This window comes from Vanellus vanellus (genome assembly GCF_965231255.1).
Source record: "Vanellus vanellus genome assembly, chromosome: 18".
Lineage (NCBI taxonomy): Eukaryota > Metazoa > Chordata > Aves > Charadriiformes > Charadriidae > Vanellus > Vanellus vanellus.
The window spans coordinates 10145587-10166463 of record NC_138923.1 but is presented as its reverse complement, the minus strand read 5'-3'; the positions used below and the strand labels follow the sequence as shown (position 1 = coordinate 10166463).

The following is a 20877-nucleotide window of genomic DNA, read 5'->3' as shown; positions in this document are numbered from 1 at the left end:
AATAATCAGTCAAAGATTTTGGCAGGTGAGTGCTCAGATGCTACTGACCTCCAGTAGTTTTGTCCATCAATTTCTGTAACTTCTCATGATTTTCATCCTTATGTTTACCTGTCGCTGCTCTCTCCAGAGCAGAGGACTTGGGTGAAGGCTGTCTCTGTGTTTGAATTCTCCATGTTGAGCTTCTCTCTCTTTGGTCTTTAATCAGAAGGAAAAAAAAAAAAACCCACAGAAAAGAATTAGTATGCAGCTAAAATCAAACTGCAGACATGACTGCTGTCACCAACAAACCAAACCCAGTCCCATTCCCTCGGAATGCAAAAGTGGGGGTATCTCTAATGACACTGGTCACGGAACCAGCAGGACTCCTTTTTTGCTGGAGATGTCCCAGCAAAGCAAGCACTGGCCTGCATCCCTGAGGCTACATCCATGACCCTATGGTAACGTGCCAACAGCCCTCACCTAACTGGCACACCCAGTGGGAGCAATGGGACACCTTTCCCCTTGGGGCGTCTCTGGAGATCCAGACTAACCTTTCTCTGCAGAGTACATAAACACTGCGTGCTTGGGTGACTCGCCCATAACAAACTGTTAAGGATACAGCATTGCTAACCTGGGATCTTGGGGGCTTTCTTATAATCCCTCCCTTGACCAGGGATAGTAAATTATTCTCTGCCCAGTATTCTGTGCTCTTCACCAGGCAAGGAGAGAGCAGACCTCAGGTTCACAGCACTAAAACCTAGACAAACAGGTATTTGGAAGCTGTTAGGCTACAAGGAGCAGTGCAAATGCTGGTATCTGATGGCACTGGGCTCCTGTAAGTGTGCAAGGCAGAAGCAGGTTTCCTAGGCCAGACTGCAGATACCTGACAGAGGTAATATCTGGCAAAGCGTCTGTGACACACTTTTTTCAATGGTAAAGTACAGTCAGACAAACAAACAAGCTGCATCTGAACCAAGCGTCTGGAGCTGGTCATCTTCAGCCTCAGAGGCTGCCTCTGTTCTGCAAGTTGAACTGTTTGTCTGGCATTCCCCTAACTCAGTTATGTAAAATGATCTGGGTTGAAAACAAACTAAACTAGCCTTCCCCCTGAGAATGTTCAAAAGAGGCTCAGCAGGGATTGTGGCTTTGGCTTCTGGGTATTAGGAGGGGTAATGCTGCACAGCGGTGACTGAAAGCGCTGCCTGATTCAGCTGAAAGGGGGAGATGGCAGCACAGACTTGTGCTCCCACAGACCCAAGGTGAGCACCATAAAATGCTTCCATACATCATCGTAAAGGGTGATTTGGAGCAAATCTAAGGGAAATGCCCATAGTAGTTGGTGGTGTGTGACAGGGATCGTAGTGCCCAATGAATTAACACTAATGCTATTATAGCAATAAGATTTATTATGTACAGCTTTTCAGCTCGTCTTCTCTAGTCTGTTATACCCCAGTAATCCCCCGTTGGCTGAAAAGATTGCCAAGCGGGCAGGCTAACTGGGCTAGCCGCAGGCAGTCCTTGCTCTCGAGTCCATGTGTTACTCACAGCAACCTGAGATCTTAAATCACACTAAACTAAAGTGACAGGTGTAGATGAATGGTACTTCAGACCCAAATTTAGCATCAAAGCAGGATAAGGAAGTCTAATAATATGTGCTTTCAGATCCACACTGCTTCCACAGAATGAACTGTTAAATCCCCTGTAATGCCTCTGAACTACACAATTCCTGCTTTAGATACCTGTGATGCCTCTCTGCGCTACTGTGCTGCTATTTCCCATGTCATGCTTTATATCTGGCAAAAGGAAGAATGTGGGAGAAAAGAATCTATTTGCAGCAAATTCTTTCCTGTTTTGTGGAAAGAAACTTATAAATTTGTGTACGCTGATGAGTAAATCCAGTGAAGAAGTGAACTCAGTAAGCAGGTTGATGTGTATAGCACAGGGGGGATTACAGCTCCCCCAAGGGCTGCAGAAGTAAATGAATTTCTCACATGAACATGGTTGCTGCCTATCATAAACCAAAGTGTGAGGTGGAAGCTGTGTGGTTAGTTTTTCAGCTGTGACAAAGCACTGCTAGGTAATCCACAGCTTCAGACTTTCTCTGTAGATGCCACACTACTACTGACCTCTGTAAACTGGAGCAGGAGGAGCAGATGCCACTTTGCACACCTTTCTCTTCAGGGGTCTCTTTTGCAGTGGCTCTTTAACATAGGCAGAAATCAGACACTTCTGCTCCTGAGATGCTGCTTGCTGCTTTTGCTTCTGCTCCTGGATTCTCTTCTTGAGTTGCTCTAACTTCTTTTGGGGTGATTTTTTCCACAACTCTTCTGGCTTCTGATCACTGGGCCCACTGGCTGATGGAAGGTGGTGTGTAGGAAACAGGACAGTCGTGGGCATGGGAGCGTTGCTCCAGCTGCCGTGTGGGTGATGCAGACAGCTGGGAGGTTTTTTCTCTTCTACTGTGTGACCTCTTGAATCTGCCTGCTCCCTGAAATTGTCCCTTCTTGGTCCGTACAGGCTCTTTGCAGGATATCGTGTTCCAGGTGTGCCTCTGCCTTCTGCAGCCTCCCTCCTGGCAGGGCTGCAAGGTGCCGAGCAGGGGTCTCCCCTGGGGGACAGGGGGCTCATTCTGCATGGTCCAGAGCTCACGGCAGGGCTCCCAAGTAAACAGGTCTGTGACCAAGCAGGGGAGAGAGCAGCACAGTTTCCCTTTCTTAAGAAAAAGAAAAACAAGACTGTATATGTGGAGTGTATTATTAAATTACTCAATAGACTGCTAATATGAATGACAGTTGAGTTTCTAGAACATGCTCCGATGGTGATCTCAGTGTCTCCACAAGATCAGCATTTTGCCGGTTACCAACAATTTGGCAAACGAAGATAATATTGGGAAAGTGCAAAGCGAACTGTGCTCTGATAAGAGTTACTACAAGCACGGGCAGACAAACTAACTAGGCAAACTAAACTAGTAAGGCGCTAAACTTTTTCTAAAGTTCTGTATCCCAGATTTTTAAATCCTTTTATGTGTGCCTTTGCCTCCTCATCCACCAAGTGCTGTACGTTAAGGTTATTATTTACCTGCAGGCTGGAGGAATCTCATTGCTCTTTTTCTCATTCAAAGCTGTTTCATCTCTGCTCATCTCTCCACCTACAGTGTAGCAAAACCATGTCAATGTCAAAGTGTCAAGAGGTTCCTTAACCATTAAATTAAACCAGTTCATTTTACTGGGGACTATTCCCCAACCAAACCTGGCCCTTTGGACACCTGAGTACAATTTCCTTCATACTCAGTAATGAGCCTGCCAGCATTGCAGTTTTGGGATGGAAAAGTGAGAGTTTGTCCTTTGGTGTAAAAATATCTGTGCTCACTGTCTCCGTGTCACCCAGGTCTGCAGGGCAGCCTGAGGATTTGGTTACCGGCTTGCACAGGAACCCGTGCTACCTTGGGTACCCTGTGTCCCAGCTACCTGAGTGCCATAGTACATGGTGTTAAAGTGTGCTCCACCAGGTCACATTGTGGCCCTGTCATTTAAACCCAATGACAAACATTCGTCTCATCTTTCCTTCCCTTGCTCAAATGGCTTGGGAGCAGGGAAAAAGATTCACACGTAAAACCACAAGCTTCAGCAAAGCTTCTGACAGATCAACTCAACACACCTCTCTTGCTATCCTTGTTCCTGAGACTGGGGCCCAGGCAGTGAGCTGTCTCCAGGAGCATGGCACAAAGCCCTGATGCTTAGAGAGGAAAGAGTCCATAAATATTAAAGGCTGGCAGCTTAAACTGTTCCCAGCCAATAAGCCATCTCAAAACCAAATACCCAGCAGATGCAAAAATAAAAACAAGTGAAGTCTGTTCTTGTCATTAGTTTTTAAGTGTCTCGTGTAATTTTGTTCAATTTCCTGCTTTTTTCTTATCCCACTTCGTCTTTTAGAGGTGGTTTAAAACATATTATGTATTTCCTGCAAAAGTAAATGAACAAATTTCTATATTTACTTCACTTCAGTTATCTCTGGGGGAAAAAACTCAGAGGTCAGGCACAAGTAGCTTTTACTTTTCCATAGCTGGTGCGTATTAATGCTGCATCTTTTGCCTGAACTCTCTCCAGCAAGGTGTGACTCCTTGCGCATGTGAAATTCTTCTGGGAGCATTAGTAGATTGCTGATGAAAATATGCACTTTCTTCAATGGAAGAGGGCCTTTCACCACCTTTTATTGCCTTCCCTTCCCTCCAGCACCAAAGCAGTCCCCCGTCTCAGCAGTTTCCCAGTAACTCAGAACTCACCAAAGCTTTTTTCATGCCAAAGCTTTCTTCTGGCTGCCTGTGATTTGGCACAACTCCACGTTTGATGATAAAATTTGTTTTCAATCCTTTGTAGCTGTGAAAAGGCAGATTTTTCTTTTGAAAGGAGACATATGTTTTTTTTCCGTGGTAGCCTTTTGCTGGCATACACTGCTTCTCTGATTAATTTTGCAGCTCCTAGTTACTCTGTAAATACTGGCATGTCTGAGCATGTTCCATGTGCTATTTCCTACAGTTGGAGAGAATGCAATTGACTGGGAAGATAAGAGATGAAATCACCTCTCTCCATTATTTACACTTTGTATGTATGTGCGCCTCAGATTTTTACCAGAGCTGCTCTGATGTTTTCAAAAACAGCATAAGCTGGAAGTAACCCCAGCCGATAGCAACTTCAACAGTGTGATACGAGTGTCAGGCCTTGACTGCGCAAGCAACGCTGCATGCATTTAGATAATATTATGCCTTCATCCGAGTAATTTCACTGTTATGATTGCAGCTGCTGTGCCTGATATAAACACTATTATGTTTCCTACGAAGAGGACAATTAGACAGGGCGAATTCAGAGGATGTCCCAGCTCAGTGAGTGGCAGCTATTATTCTGCTCAGGGCTTTATAACCACAAGCAAGGCAAACCTTTATCTGTTCTCGTCATTAATTTTGAAGTGCGTTGTGAAATTTGGTGTGACTCCTTGCTTTTCTCCTTATCCTCTTTTTCTCATTTAGCAAATGCTTAAATGTTTGCTTCATTGCAAAAGAGCAAACAAAATGGTATGTTTGCATATATCCATGAAAGAAAACTCTGTGGATGTGATGCACAGGTACCTGACAGAGCGATAAAGATATGTGACAGCAAGTGTTCCCTGAACCGCACGTACCACTACTTTGGCTTTCTGAATACTCTTCCAAGCCAAGGCCACATCTGCAGAAGCAAGAGATGAAAGATATATTTTAGCATCTCTTCACACGTGGCTTCACTACAGACAATTTCCCCTCGTGCCCGAGCCAGAACAGGTTATAGAGCTGGTGGCTGAAACCCAGAACTGCTCCTGAAAAATAGTGTCTAGACTGCTTTTATATGCGGCTTGTTTTCAACGTGTGCTTAGTTCTGTCATAGCTAATGCTCTTTGAGCTATGTTAGTGCTTATTCAGCAAAAGCCTTACTCATATTGGCTGGTAGTTTTGCATGTATTTAAGAAAGACTGAGCTGAATTTCCCAATCCGGTCCTATTTGGTAGTAGCTACTTACAGAAAAAAAACCCACCATACAGGATTACTTGTGAGAGTAAGAATAGCTTGTGCCATCCTACAGAAGAAACAAAGCGACACATCAGACAGAAGCTTCCAGCGTGAACTTAGTGCATACATTCAACAGTGATTGTGTCTTGACTTCAGACTGAAGAAGATTCATAGAGCAGGTTTCTGTTACAAAGCAGCAGGAAATGGGGAGTTTTGGTGTTGCTGTAAGAACTACAAACACAGTTACAAAACTGTCCAGCACTCCCCAAACTTCAAAATATTTGCTCCATTGTGTCTGAAGTCATGCAATCCAGATTAAACTAAGCACTAAAGTCTTTCAGTAGGAGATAAATCCGTGGTTTAAAATAAAGTTATCCAAGTCTCTGCTATGACCGTACAGAGGAAAATGGAAGCTCATTATCCACGTACCAGAAAGAGGATCTGATTCTCCAGATGCAAAACTGTTATCCATCTTTCAGTTGTGCTAGAGTTCTGCTTACTTGATATCCATATCTGAAATAACCATGCAAAAGGACTAGTCATTGCTGCCCTTTGAGAACAGCCTAGGTCATTTTCATGCCTACATATATTTTTTCTCATCTATGATTCTGACTGCCCATAAAGACCCTCATCATTTACATTTCTGTGGTGTTTGCAAATGTTACTTGTTACTATTAATTTTCTCAGCCTAGTGAGGGAGTCTTGGGGAGAGACAGGGATATGACACGGTTGGTAAATGTCCTGCTCTGGGTCAATACACCCTGAAGAACTGCCCTGGGTGCTCAGGACTTGAGCACGCTCACTTGAGGCAATGGCTATGATCGAAGAGTCAAGAAAGTCAGCTCCCTCCCATGTCCCCCTGTTACTGCCTGGTTAACGCTTACCTTTTGAAGCCTCATCCATGCAAAGTGTCCACTTATGAGCTGTGCAAAAACACCTAGAGAAGTGTTTTAGAGATGATCTGTGGGAGGGTTGCAGTCTTTTCTACAGTGGCTAATCCCAGAAGCCACTTCCAAAGGGAGGTGTGAGAAAGATCTCAGCACTGAACATCCCAGTCAGTGCTCCTGCCCTGGGCTGAGCCATCCGCAGGCACCAGCTCCCTGGCATCTGCTGGGAATGTAGAAGTTCCTCTGAAACAAGCACCAAGTCAGTCCCTGCCCTGCCCATGAGAGCTGGGAGGCACAGGAGGATGTCCAGAGGAGTTCCACCAGCCCAGCCAGCCATCAACTGTCACCACACCTTTGTTTGAGCCCCACTCTGCAGGGCGACAGTAGCGACAGCACAGGGAGAGGCTGTTAGGAACAGAGGGGAAAACAAACAGCAACAAGAGGAGCCTGAAGGCTGATCTCAGTTTGCAAACATGTGGCAAGATGCCAGCAGCTTTCTTGACAAGCCCTTGCGTCCTTTCCAGGGCGTCTGGCATCCTGGCGACGACTGCTCCCAGGGCTGGATGGCTGCAGAGGAGAGGGCAGGAGGGCAGCGACCAACCTGGGGCCCAGGTGGAAGTAGGTCTGCAGTTCTGGGATGGAGAGAGAATACGGTGCCAGAAGAGGGGGAGAAAGCAGACCTATCTGAGTCCTCCTCACAGGGCACCTCTCCTGATTGCAGGCACATCTTGTCATCCCAGGGCACCTCTCCTCACTCCTTCTGCTGTGGGCTTTGATCCATTTCTCAGCAGCACTCTCTGTCACACCTGAATCCCTGGTCTCAGGAGAGCGGGGGGCTTAATTCTGAGTATTGGCTTTTATTTAGGGGGAAATGAATTTAAAAAAAAAAAAGGCATTTCTGGTCTTTGTAATTACAAAGAAAACCTTTGGAATATGAAGTGTATACTAAAGTCTCAGATAAGGCTTTTCCACCTTTGTGGGTGTCACATTTTTAAATGTCATGGGTTTTAAGTTTAAGTATTTGAAATCTGGGGGTAACCATTCTGGTTCTTCAGGTCTTGCTGTTCTTACCCTCCCATTTTGGATTAAGCAGAGGGAACAGTTTGTTCAACAAACAGCAGAGGGCAAACTCAGCTCGCAGACGGGAGATGAAGCACTCGCAGTGCTGGGAGGCTCCGGGCCCCAGTTTCTGCCAGGACAACCCAGGAGAACGGCAGTTGTCACCTTGGTCAAAGACAACCGGGAATGAGTAGCAGCAGAAAAACTCTTGCTATAGCAGTGATTCACGCTCCTCTTCATTTTCATACTCAGATATTTCACAGAGCATCTTTCTGATGGGCTTCAATGGGCAGTGACATCCTGGAAAGAGGCTTGCCATTGCATTTCTTAAACCATCCCAAGATTATAGCTGCAGATGGCCAAGCAGCCCTTAAGGCAATGTTGAATTTGCCTTCTGTTTGCATGCTGCCCATGCATTGCTTTGGGAGACTTGGTTTCAACAGCTCTTTGCCCCAGAGTTACTCACAGCTAATTCCAGGATCTGTGGTTCCAACAAAAACTACTACAATCAACATATAATGGCCAAGACTAGGCTGATCATTCAATGCTGCTTCTCTTCCTTGGTTGGAGGGTCCTTAGACATTGGTTTCTTGTGAAATTTTTCCATTTCTGAATTGTACATTTGCATCCCACAAATATCCTCTCATATGTGCTGAAATTCTGCAGGTCCCAAGGCTATGCTCGGATATTCATGGCAGGCATGTGAATACAATAACGACAAACAAAAAGGGATAAAACACGTTTCTTGTTACCCTACAGCAGCGGCCATCACTTACTGCTGTCATGGGTTGAATTTCGCTAGGTACCCCGAGAAAAAGCTTTGTATCCTCTTCTAGGTCCCACCTTACTGCAGAGCAGAGGAGACGTACTATTTCATCAGCATTTTGGTTTATATTGAATCTGGCTCTCTTTTTCTGGTTTATGTCCTCAATTACTTGTTCATGCTTTATAATTCTACGGATTTGCTTTAAGTAGCAATGTCACTATTGTAAGTGTTCGTTATTACTGGAAAGTACTTGGATGATGAGGCGAGATACCGACACCGCGTCCTTTCATGTACATGAATCCCTGTGGTCTCTAGAGAAGTTCTCTTGAAGAAACAGACTCAGACTGCTAATCTAATAAGTGTCACTGCAGTCTGTGCTCAGATAGCCCCAGCATTTCAGCTTTTCAAGTCTAACCAAACAAGGAATTCCTGAGCTGCTGACTGGAGTCACGAAGTTCCCATTTCAAGCTGTTCCAAGCCGAAGTTTTGGCCTGATTAGAGGTTTCAGAGTTAGGAATGCAGAGCTTGTCCAAGAGGGGAGCCACAGCTATTCAGGGTACGCAAATGATAAGAGCCCTACTTGCAGTCTTGGGGTTGACGGGTAGCCACCGTGCCAAGTGAACTGGTCCACCGAAGAGAGAGGAGAGAACAGTAATGTGAAACCTCAGCAGTGGGAGGACAACTTTCAGTGAAGATTTGTTAAGATGGGAAACTGTGACAGGCACCAGGAAAGCCCAGGGCTGGTCCCAGCCTGCCGGGTTGATGGAGGAGCCAAGTGGAGCAGGAATGCACGTGCTGTGACAGGCAGAGCTTTCGGCTGCATGCAGGAGATGCTTCTCAAGTCCCTCAGGTCGGACTGGCATCTATTTTGGCACCATTTTTTCTCAGCAAGCTGTTGGAGCTGACGAGAGCCAGGAGAGTGACAGATTGCCAGTGTGTTATGCTGCACATCTTGGAGTGTTAGACCACAAATCTGCTGAGAGATGAAGTGAAACCTATCGTTGGGCCAAATCCCGCTTCTACAGCGTGTGAAACTCCCAAGTCAGGGAGCCAAGTGTGAGCTGAGGCAGATAGGAGTAAATCCATTTGGGTTTGTATTTTAAATCTGTGTAAGCAAAACGAGCCCATGGTGTATGGTTCTGGCCTGCTGGCTCCACAGCTCCTGTCTCATGGACCTAAGACAGAATTAGCCCCCGTGTTTTCACTCATATGGCATTTATGATGCATCAGCCCTCAAACACTGAATTTCCCCTACAGAGGTACTCATGCTGCCACCTACGAGTTTTAGCAAATTAAACTACAGGCTATCGCATACCCAGTGGAGGTTTTACAAAAGCCATTTTAGGGTTTTTCTGAAAGGATATTGCAAAATTTCTTGCAGCTAGGAATCTGCCATGAGAGATGCTGCTATCCCATCGCGTGGGATTATCCCACAGAGAGCCTATTGTTCAGATACGAGTCTCTGCCTTTTCCCAGCCAGCAGTTTCTCCTACCGTTAGGCTTGCATGCCCAATGATGAAGTGGGACAAGAAGTGCCCAGCTCTGCCACACTGCAGCACTCTGACCTTCAGCGTGGCTTTCTGGTGGTTTTGCAAGGCAAAGGCAAGTGGGCTTGGTAATTGCTCAACCCTGTACGAGGCTGTTTGGAGTCTGGAGGTTCGTTTGACATCGTTGAGGCTGCAGGCTCACCTCCCGGAGGCTTCAGTTTCCGCTGTTGTGCATTGTCACTGTTTAGGAAATATTTAAACCAACAACCCACAAGGCCTAGCAAAATTCAGGAAGTGCATATGTATGTGAACAAACACCAGAAATTCCTCCTAAGTCTCTGCGTTTTGAAACAGCTGCGTATCGTGCAGCTATACTTTTGTGTCCACCAGATATACCCCAAGGATCTTATAAAAAATAATTCGCAGCCTTGGCAGACACACTGCTTTTATTCTCTCGTTGGTTTGCTGTGTGTGCCTAGCTTTGTGAGAGGGTTGTGAGTCCCCTCACTTTTGGGAAATATGTCCAGCTAAAAGGAAAGGAAATGGTACTTGTTTGGTTTTGGGTTGTTGTTTTTTTTTACAGTGCCTGGCTAAGAAATTTACATTGTAAACCACTTTTCACAGCAATTCTCAGTTAGCAAACAATCAAAGCACAAATCTAGACTTCTATTGCAAGCTGGATGTGACATGAATTTTGTAGTAAGCATATGGTGGGAAGAGACAGCTGATAAAAAAAAAAAAAGTACTGATCTGAAGTCTGACAGCCAAGGGCCCAATATTGCACCCACTGAGATCTGTAGCAAAACATAAGCTGAAGTTAAAAGGGACAAAGATAAAGACACTTAATAAATTGGGGTTTGATTTGAACCTGCAAAGCTTAGGGTTGACCACTACATATTGAAGTAATTCTTAAGGGTACTTATCGTCTCTCAAATCAGCAACGTAGTAAGACTGAGATAAATGGGCTGCCCCATTGACGATGCTTTGTCACAGTTCCTGAGATAAGACACAAATTTATTCCTCCACAGGTAATGCTGTAAAATAGCAATATGCATGTAAAGCACTCTGAGATACAGAGGGAGGAGTGACCCTGGCTGCAGAATTTTTGCTGGTACCACTGATCTTTTTTTTTTTTTTTTTTTTTTTTAATCCTAGCAGCTCATGCTGTTTCTCTTGTTGTTAGGAATAAGCAGATATTTTTCCCATGGTCTGTGCCATACACTCAGTTACTGAGTTGTACTGAGCACTGTACAGAGAACCGCTCAAATGCAGGTGAGAGGCTACCGTGAAGCTGCCCCAAGGCTGGGGCGGGATTTGCTGCAATAGAGAGATACATTTCCTTTGCAGTCATTACAGCCAGAAACACAAGGAAATATTAAGCTGGTATTTTCCTATTGATGTCCAAAAATAATGAGAGTAATGTGTGTCAGGAAAGAACTAGACCTTCAGAATATCTAGATGTTATGCTGCATGCCAAATGATGTCTGGAGAAGGGCAAGTGTTCTCTTTATGTGCTAAAATACATCTATATCATCCAGTTATTGGGGGAAAGTGTGTTAACATAGGAAATAGCTATCCATGGCCACCATGGCCCATTTGGGGCTTTTTTTCTATCAATAGGAGACTATGTGAATGGAATCTGAAGTGAAGAAGGGCGGGGGGACAGGGGAGCTCCCTGCACTGTGCAGCTGAACGTGGGAGAGTGCAGGATTGCCATGGAAACCCGCTATAGTAAACAGGGCTCTCCAGCTGCAGGAGAGGATTTATAGCACCAGGCTGGGACTAGGCAATTTAAATCAACGATCTGCAGGTAAAATGGCACATCATTTCTTTGCACATTGTCTCTGTGCACGGTAAAATTGAAAATAAAGAGTAGGTGGGTGGGGAGAATTACAGGAGTACAAAGTTGTGAGGTGTCTTAAAGCCTGACCTAAAACCCACAGAAGCTGATGCAAAGATTCTTGTGGGTTTTCGTGGGGGCTGGACCAGGCATACAGCGAGCAGGGATATGTTCCCTGTGCACCAAAATAGAGCAGTAGGCACAAGGAGGTATCTTACCTGTGCCCGAGAAACTCAGAGAGAGGAGAAGCAGAGTCTATTCCCTGCTTGCACAACTCTGCAGGGGGTAGATCCTGCAGCTCAGGAATGCTGCCCGGTTTGTGCTTTTGGTTTGGAGCTGGTTTGGAGAGAAAGAGACTGTCTGGTAAAGACCCCCAGACCAGCTTGTTACTCCTATAAGGGAGACAAAGTGCACTGTAAGCCACGAACAGTGCTTCTGTAACAAGGGATCAGATGGTGGGGAATGATTTACTGTTTTCAGATTCTCCCGCTTATTGACATTCAAGCATGGTGATATATGGAGTGGTATGAGACAGCAACAACATTATTTTTGCAGTGCTGCCTTCATCACCATATATTACTAAGACCTGAGTGACAGTGCCACATAGTCTTCTCCTGGATCAGACACCGCACGCCTGTCTGATCCGGCTCCCAGCTAAGGGCAATGGTTAAATCTTACTTATGTGGAACCATCATGGGGCCAGTGTGGTCATTACCTCCTGCAGAACTGCGTGTGCTTAAGTAACTTGCCTTGTTGTCACATCTAGTAACGGAGCTCAAAATCTCCTGACTTACCATTTGTCCTGGGCTTAGTGTGACTGGATTTAAATATGCAGTTTAGTACACACCTGGGTATATTTGTGTGATTAAATACAAGAAGGAAAATTCCTTTTGAGCTGGAGAATACAGTGTCCTTGGCAGCAAAGACTCAAAGCTCTGTACACTCTATAAGTGTGTTTTACTCTGCTCCACAATTTTTTCTTCAAATGTTACTTTGCTCTGCTTCAACCTTTCAACAAAGCATCAAACAGCTACCAAGAATGGCAAGATTTCAGCCTCTTCCTTCAAAAAGAGTTTTATCTTCAAAATCCCAAATCTCTAATCAGAATCTGGGAATTGGGTCCTCCTGTCCTCCTCTGCTGCTGCCTGTTTCTTTGCCGTCGAGTCCTGCCCACACAGCAGATGCTGCGAGCCCGAGCTTCCACTCCCCTTTTGCATGTTTTCCTCTCCTTAGTGCTTTCCTTGGACCTTCAGCAGCTTTCAAAATCCCTCCTGCCACCTTTCAGTTCTGTGTCTCCACTTAGGGATTTGCAGGCCACTAATATCAGACCTGCATCATTTGCAAATGACATAGGGAGAAGAAGCTCATCTAATTACCTAGGTAAAAACTCTAGGGCAGGCTAGTACATTGCGGTGTGTGCAGATGCACCGTGACACCTCATCTCTGATGCACAACATCTGTCTTGCATCAGAGCTGATCTGCTCAGTCCCGGTTGGGACACCAGTACGGGTGACTACAAGAGGTCACGAGAGCAGAAGAGCTTTATATATCGCACTTACTAAGAACAGTCCCTGGGGCTATTGTCGCTCTGCTCGTAAATTCACCCTATTTCCCCTTGATTATATTTGCTTTACCACTAAGTGCCAATCCCAAATATTGTCAATGGAGAAGCAGCAGGGTAAACTAACACAACAGACTGTCTTTTGCCTTGTTATGCTCTGTCAAGTCAGGTTGCCCTCAGATTTGCCGGAGTTTCATTGCTGCTATCCCCTGGGATGCTAGACAGCACGGTCATTTAACCCGAGATCATTTACAACTGTGACTGGAATTCGTTTGTCTGGGCTTTTTTTTTTTTTCTGTCTCTTCAGATAATAATGTAAACCAGCAAAAATATTGCCTTATTATTGAAAAAATTAATCTATATGGAGCTAAGTGCAAAGGAAAATAGATACTAGCTGCATACCCATCTCCAATGGAAAATTAACATAGCATATGTCTGAAGGCTAAATTCTCTGCTGATGTAAAGTGGCGTAGCCCTGTGCCAGTAAATAGAGCTATCCCAGTTTATGTAAGTAGAGAAGCTGACCCTGAGGAATTTCTGTTTGCTTGCAGTGAAGTTGGTGGGCGTGTAACTTCACTGAGAGAAAGAACAGATGCTGCACACCTGGAAATGATGGTTATTTAGGGGCTGAGCTCCTGTGAGCAAGGACTACTACCGCTATGCAAGAATTTGGTAAGAAAACCTGGACTTGGCTAATCGTGCTGTCTGGTAGAAAGGTAGTAAGTTCTTTGAGACCTAGATACATGTGAGTGAATTGTGCTGTCCTGCGCGTAGCCCAGACTGGAAAGGTTCCCAGATGCCCCTTTTATGTTTCTGTGACAACATCATTCAGCAGCTCTCAAGTGAAAGTCAAAAGCAGCAGCCAGGAGGTAGACACACTGTTCTTAGGAGCTGAGCCACTACCTTGCTTTTCCAAGGAAAAGTGAGGGGATGGGATTATAAATGTAGACCAACACTGTGCTTCTCCACTCCCAAACCTTTCATTCGGAATCAGGGCTCTGTTCTTTTCCAAGAGGCCAACACAGCCTGCAGGCTGCAATCAACAAAGGGCACAAATATTTGATCTCAATAGACAACTTGAGCAAATGTTAATATTCATTTTGTCCCTGAGGCAATACAGGCTGTTAATCACATAGTGTGATCGATACTGCAGTATGTGTTACACTAAAAACATGACTGTCATGTCAACCGTAATGTTGAAATTGGCCAGCCCAGGAAAAATATCAAATATCCATAGATAAAACTGATCAATAGATAAAACAAGAAGAGTGGTTTTACAGATAACAGAGCAGATTGTCTAATTAGAGTTCTGACATAACGCAAACCCTCTCGGCGAATGCTGCATCAGACCCAGAACTTGTGTTTGAACTGCAGCATATTTAAACACCATTCTTCCCGATAACAGCTAATGGAGGGTGCACTCGGTTCCTAAGAAGTTAGCTGTTCCACTGTTTAATTACCTACATGTAAACACCACACCTTATTTCCAGTCTGAATTTTCCTAGATGCAAGTTCTGGATGTGCCACTTTCTACTAGGCTAAAAAGCTTTCTATTCCCAGAAATTTTCTTGTCTATGTAGTTAACTGTCACCTAAGATTAAGTCACACCTTCAATTGACCTGCTAATTTTGCATCACTCCTGTAACTGTCATTTATGGTCTTTGCCACAGTGTTGCTTTGCGGTCTCACGCTGGTTTGTTAACCCCCCGGACCCCGATAGCCTCTTCACAGCCCCTTCGTTTCATCTTGCTCTTGTCATCGGGACTGTAAATGCAGCAATGTTTGGCTGTGCCGCAATGTGTGCTCCAAAGCCTCCCACCCTACCAAACGATCCAATCCCACCTCTCCCATTAATTGTTACTGTTCTTCTAAATTTCATTTTTTAACACAAACTTTAGCAATAATGTCTTTATACTTTTTCTCTAGATCATTGATAAAAATGTACCGAGAGTAAATACTTATTTTCTAGATCATTGATAAAAACACTGTACCAAGAGTAAATCCTTTTGGACACACCAGAAATTCCTCCATCAGATAATTACTTTTAGATGCATGCTACCAAATTTTCCATCCATTTAATATAAGCTACATTGATTTTGTTGGATACTATTTTTAACAGAATGTCATGCACGATTAAGTTGACTGCGTTGCAGAAGTCTAAGTCTATTATGTCAGCAGAATTACCTTGATTAACTGAGTTTATAATCTCCACAAAAGAAAGATTGTTTGATGTGTGGTTTTCTGGAGCAATGGATTGATATTTCATGGCTCTTTTGATTGTGTCCTATATTTGCATGGCAACAGTATTGGTCTAATGAGGCAAAAGTTGCTTGGGTCACTTTTCTAAAATATTTCATTCCCCTATTAGTCTCTTTTCAGACCTTTGAGACTTTCCTTGTGTTCTGTTATTTGCTCGGAAATCAGCATTAATGGTGCAGAGAATGTGCTGTGTGCCAGTTTTCAGTCCTAAAATGAGAATTACTACTTTTAAAAAATGCTTCTTAATGTTGCTATACTATTGTCCTAATATTCTATTAGAATGATAAGAGCAGACTTATCTTCAAGTGGAAGAAATGTAGAAAAAAAAAGTATATTCTGCCATAAACATTTAGCAGAGTTGGGCTGTAAGTGGTGACATTTTTGCATTGGCTTTCATTGCTGATTAAGAAATTGATGGGTTTAGACCTGAGCCTGTGTGGTTAGGCTGCAGCTTAGGTTATAACCAGAATGTGCTTCCTGTCACAAAGGGCTGGCTTGGGGACACGAGGGGAGATGCAGTCTGGTGCTACTGCAGGAGCCTCCGTGACCTTGCGGTGGGGTTGGTGACAGAGTCACTTCGCCTGCTCCCTCTGCTCCTTCTGATTCTCTGAGCTGTTGGTTAGTTAAATAGAAATAAACCCTGTTAGTTGCATGGGGAGCATTTGGTAAGCACTTGCAGAAGCTTGACTAAAGAACGCGTTGAAGTGTAACTCTTGGCAATCTGTTTTAAAAACAAACCCGAACGTGCTTGCTTGTAATTGATGTCATTACCAACAGTTACAATTTATAAAGGAAATAAAACCCCCTTCAAAGGTGAAAATGTGTATTTTTCCCTTGGGCTTTCAGGTTTAACAAAAGATTACTTCTTATTTTAGTTACTGCTAACAGGAGGTTTTCCCAGACTTACAGCAGGAGAAATTGGGTTTTTGTCTGTTGACTATTGGAAACTGAAGTTGGTTAAACAAACCCATTGCCACCATTGTAAATATGAGCGGATCATCATAGAGTCATAGAATGGTTAGAGTTGGAAGGACCTTAAAGATCATTTAGTTCCAACTTCCCTGCCCTGGGCAGGGCCACCTCCCCCCAGCCCAGGTTGCCCCCAGCCCCGTCCAACCCGGCCTTGACCACCCCCAGGGATGGGGCAGCCACAGCTTCTCGGGGCACCCTGCGCCAGGGGTTCACCGCCCCCACAGACAAGAATTTCTTCACAATATCTCACCTAAATCTCCCCTCTTCCAGTGTAAAACCATTCCCCCTCGTCCCATCACTCCCCTCCCCAATCCAGAGTACCCCCTCAGCTCTCCTGGAGCCCCTTTAGGCACTGGAAAGGGCTCTGAGGTCTCCCCGGAGCCTTCTCTTCTCCAGGCTGAACCCCCCCACCTCTCACAGCCTGTCCTCCCAGCAGAGGGGCTCCAGCCCTCCCAGCATCTCCGGGGCCTCCTCTGGCTCCACTCCAACAGGTCCGTGTCCTGTTAACCAGGAACTCTGGGGTATTTGCCTGAGCAATAAAGCTCTGATAAAGTGCCTCCAAGAAAAGCTCCCTGTTACTGCCATTCAAGTCTTCCAAGCCCATAAAAAAGCCGCCATATTTCTGATGAACCACAGAAAGACTCCCATCACCCTCTTGGGGTTTTGGTTGAAGTCCTAAGAAGACGTCTTGAAGTAGGCACCTTGCAGGCTGTTAAATTCTCCTGCAGGAACAGCGAGTGGGCAGGGACCATGCTCGACAGAGCACGTGCCCCAAGGAGTGAGAAGCAATGGGAATTTACCAAGAGATGGAAAGGAAGCAGAAATCCACATGTTGCTCCAGCATGTCCAGCTTGCTGCAAACACCGCTGAGATGCGTGGGGGCACGTGTGAGAGGCAATTAATAATGCCAAGGCTGTTAACGAGCTGGTTTTCAAGTATCATCCATCTTGGATATTACAGTCAGCTCCAGCTTTCCCTCTAGGCCCATTAGTCAGACTGGGTCTCAGGGAATTCATGGCCATGGCGAACTCAAGCTGAAACACAGACCACACCAGCAGCCAGTTTTGACTCCAGACGAGGAAGAAGAGTGTGTCTGCAGCACCCCGTGCTGGGGCCAGAACAGCGCTGAGACTGCAGTGCCAGGGCAAGCTGCCTCCAGAGCGAGCCATGCCAGGGCAGAGGAGGAGGTTGGCGTGACGGAGAACGCTGTTACAGCATGCATCAGTTGCCTGTGCTTGAAACCTGCTGAGTCCAAAAACCTTCCACGGAATCCCGGTCATTCTGCTCTGAGGTAAAGAGTATGATTTTGGCTGAAGAGGAGGTGTTGGCTTTTTGGATACAGGGCATACATGACATTAGCACAAAGAAGTTAAGGTAGTCCTCTTTGGCTTTGCCTAAAAAATCCCCGTCTCCCAAGGAGGCCAATGCCAGGCCATAGGGTTCCATTGCATCAAACAAGCTACCAGGTTGAGGGCAAGCGAATTTTAAGGGTCTTTTGCTATTTATTTAATGAAGCATTTTCAGTCCAGCTTGAAAGCTAAAGGAAGCGGATGAGTTCTGCCTCTTTGTTTGCCTCTTCTGAGGCCGAGAGGAGTATTAATGAAAAGGAAACTCAGGGACATCAGAGACAGAAGATGTATAAACACGCACAATGCTGGAAAGGCCAAATCTTCAACTGCTGTGTGCAGCCAAACACAAAGGAATGTAACCTGTGAAAACTGTTAAGGTCTCGATGTGTGTTTTCATGCTGTACCAGAAGAAGACAGGGGTAGGCATGAGGGGCTCGTGCTGGGTAGGGGAGGCAAGCTACGAGCGCACTTGCTCTGTTACTACCCAGGTTCTGGGAAGGGGGTTGCATCCAGCTTTACTGCCCAACAGGCATCTCACCCCCCACGCCACGGGCTAACCCAGGCAGCGGAGCTCTGGGTGTGAATGTGAGCCCCAGAGAGGGTCTCTCTGCTCAGCAGCTGTGGCCGTTTCAGGCATGCATACACACAGCTAAATTATTCAGAGCTGCTCGTTACTCGGAGCTTTTCCTGGGTCTCTGTACTCCAAGAGGTTTTAAAAGAGACATTCACAGTCAGCAAAGCAACTCTTCCCTCTCAGATGATCCTCCTAATTTCAGGTATGAATTATATTCCTGGCTGTGAGTCTCTATTACAGGTTATCTGGAGATTGTAATAAACTTTTGTGCTTCTATTTTGGAGAGGAAATAATGGTTCCTCACTGAGTGCCACCCTCTGAACAGAGGAGTTTTGTTGCCTTAGCACCAGATTCAGTGGAAAGAAGGACTGCAACAGCCCTTGAAAACTGTAATTCCTTTCCAGATCCTTACAGAAACTGTGCAGCACAGCAATTTTATTTAGACCTATTAAATCTTCCAGATGCATGCAGGGTTCTGTTCCCCAAAGAAAGATGTTGAACCTTGTTCTTAATATGTTGTTTTAAATAACAGGAATGGCTAAGCGCTCCTGCTGAAACCCATCCCTGTCCCCTCCCGAGTTTCCTGCGTGGCTCTGGGCTATTCTAAGGCGATTGTTGCAACCCATGTAATTATGTTTTATGAAAATCCCAAAGCCAAATCAAATGTTCCTGGTTCAGACAGGCTGTGTGTGGCCCCAATTTGCACACCAGCCTTCACACCCTCCAGGGCCCTTTCTATTATTCCCTTTTTCTTTCTTTCTTTCTTTAACAAGGCTAACTCCTCTCTTACCCATCTTCACACTGGTTTCAGGCTTATTCAAACTACTTTGCTCGCAGCTCAGTAATATATTTAAGATCTTCAGACATCAATGCTTATTCCTTCCCCAGGAGGGACAGATAGAAGTCATTTTGTAGGTAGAAGTTTTTTTGTTATCTCCACTTTACAAACCAGCACATGGCAGCACTAACAGTGATGTTTCACAAGAAAGAAGCCCTGGCCAGGGCTATGCTGCCCATCGTCCCCTCCCTTCCAGTCCTGTGTTCTTCGTCTACTGCCTGTATCTGTGCCCAACAAACTGGGGAAGAAATGGATCTAGCTAAAAATACCCACTGAGTATGCACGTGTGGAGCACTTTGCACTTGGATTAGTTCTCTGCTTCAGTTCAGTGTGCGGCCACAAGAACACTTGTGCTGGAACAGTGCTCAGGAGCCACAGGCACAGCCTAGGAGAAAGAGAGGAAGCTTTACCGGCTTAGCGAGATCAAAACAAAGTTTGAAAGGTTGAATGACCCGCCTGGTGGCACAGCCTTGCTCTGTGACCAAGAAGAGCAGAGGTGGTGTAGATATAAATCTGTACTTGGAACAAGAAAACTCTCTTGTTCGTTATGTCAAGGCTTTTTGATATCTATGGATTTTTTACTTTATATTTAACGTTAAAATCCAAACAACAACACAAGACATGCATATTAGTTTTTCTGAAAAGAAAGAGCACGTGCACCAGCCTGATTTATCCTGTCTCCACAGGTTTTTCTCTCTTCAGTTTTTGCCTTTACCATAGAACTGCTTTTGACAGCCATTGTTGCTTGCTTGCTTATTCACCTCTACTCACTGTAAACTACTATTGTTGGGTTTAAAGGAATTCTGCTAATTATAAATTTGCAACTATCCCCCCCCCTACACTTCCTGCAACTCGAGCTAGCATTTAGAAGCCTGCACACAAAAGGAAGTCACATCCACCGGGGTACTTTGATATTAAAAAGGTGCAAACTTCCTCAAAGATATGTTTATCTCCGTCTAAATTCACAGCTGTAAAATCATCTGATATAAGCCAAGACAAAGTTTCCTGAGTTTCACGGTGTGATTCTTTTTAGACTGCTTTAAACTTGTACTATTCTGTCTGCAGACTGAGATCATCGAGCTGCCTAAAATGGGAAGGAAGGGGATAGGGAAATTATTCCCATCCCCACACTGTTCTGGTTTGTCTCCTTTGTCTGACTGACAGCCTCCCTATCCTTCTCCAGTCTGATAGTGGCCAACTTTCAGCCTTGCTAATAGCTTCATGATCTTTTTGCAAGTGCTGCTGCTGAAAGGCTCTTTTCCTGTGGATTTGTCTCGTTATGAGACTCTTAGTTGAGTATGAGCAAGCCCTGTGCTGCTACCTGCCTACTAACGTCTTCAGCCATGTAACAACATTGGAGTTATCATTGCCCCCTTCTCTTGGTTGGGACAGTAACAGGTATCCTCATCCTAATATTTTCAAGAACTTCATAGGGACCCTCTATCTTCAAAACCCTTGTTTTTCTGCTAAACTTGATGAAAGAGAGTTAGGAGTTAAATGACTGTCAGTGGGGAAGAGGCAGAAATTGGATGCACCTGCCCATAGACAAGGATCACCTGTGCCTTCTTTCACACCAAAAAGAGCACAAGAAAAAAATATTCAGTTCTACATCCACAGAAACAGACACCATAGCGTGCTTTTCCTTGCAGGATATGTTTAAAGGAATTTAGAAAATGGCAAACTTTCCAGTACAGTGGACAATAGCAAGGTGCTTTCAGAACCTGCCAGTTTGAAAAAAAAAAAAAAAAAGACAGTGCAAGGTGGTGGTGG

At 45.0% G+C, this 20877-nt stretch overlaps 1 protein-coding gene across 1 annotated transcript in view; it reads right to left on the bottom strand.

Moving 5' to 3' along the window:
- Window positions 1-20877, bottom strand: part of CCDC187 (coiled-coil domain containing 187) — a gene marked incomplete at both ends in the record, with an annotated part of 60916 nt that overhangs the window by 36643 nt on the left and 3396 nt on the right. The window contains 8 exon segments of the mRNA XM_082492568.1: window positions 103-195; window positions 611-662; window positions 666-729; window positions 2099-2587; window positions 3058-3127; window positions 4262-4355; window positions 5155-5236; window positions 7004-7034. Of these exon segments, the coding sequence (XP_082348694.1) occupies window positions 103-195; window positions 611-662; window positions 666-729; window positions 2099-2587; window positions 3058-3127; window positions 4262-4355; window positions 5155-5236; window positions 7004-7034 (975 nt within the window).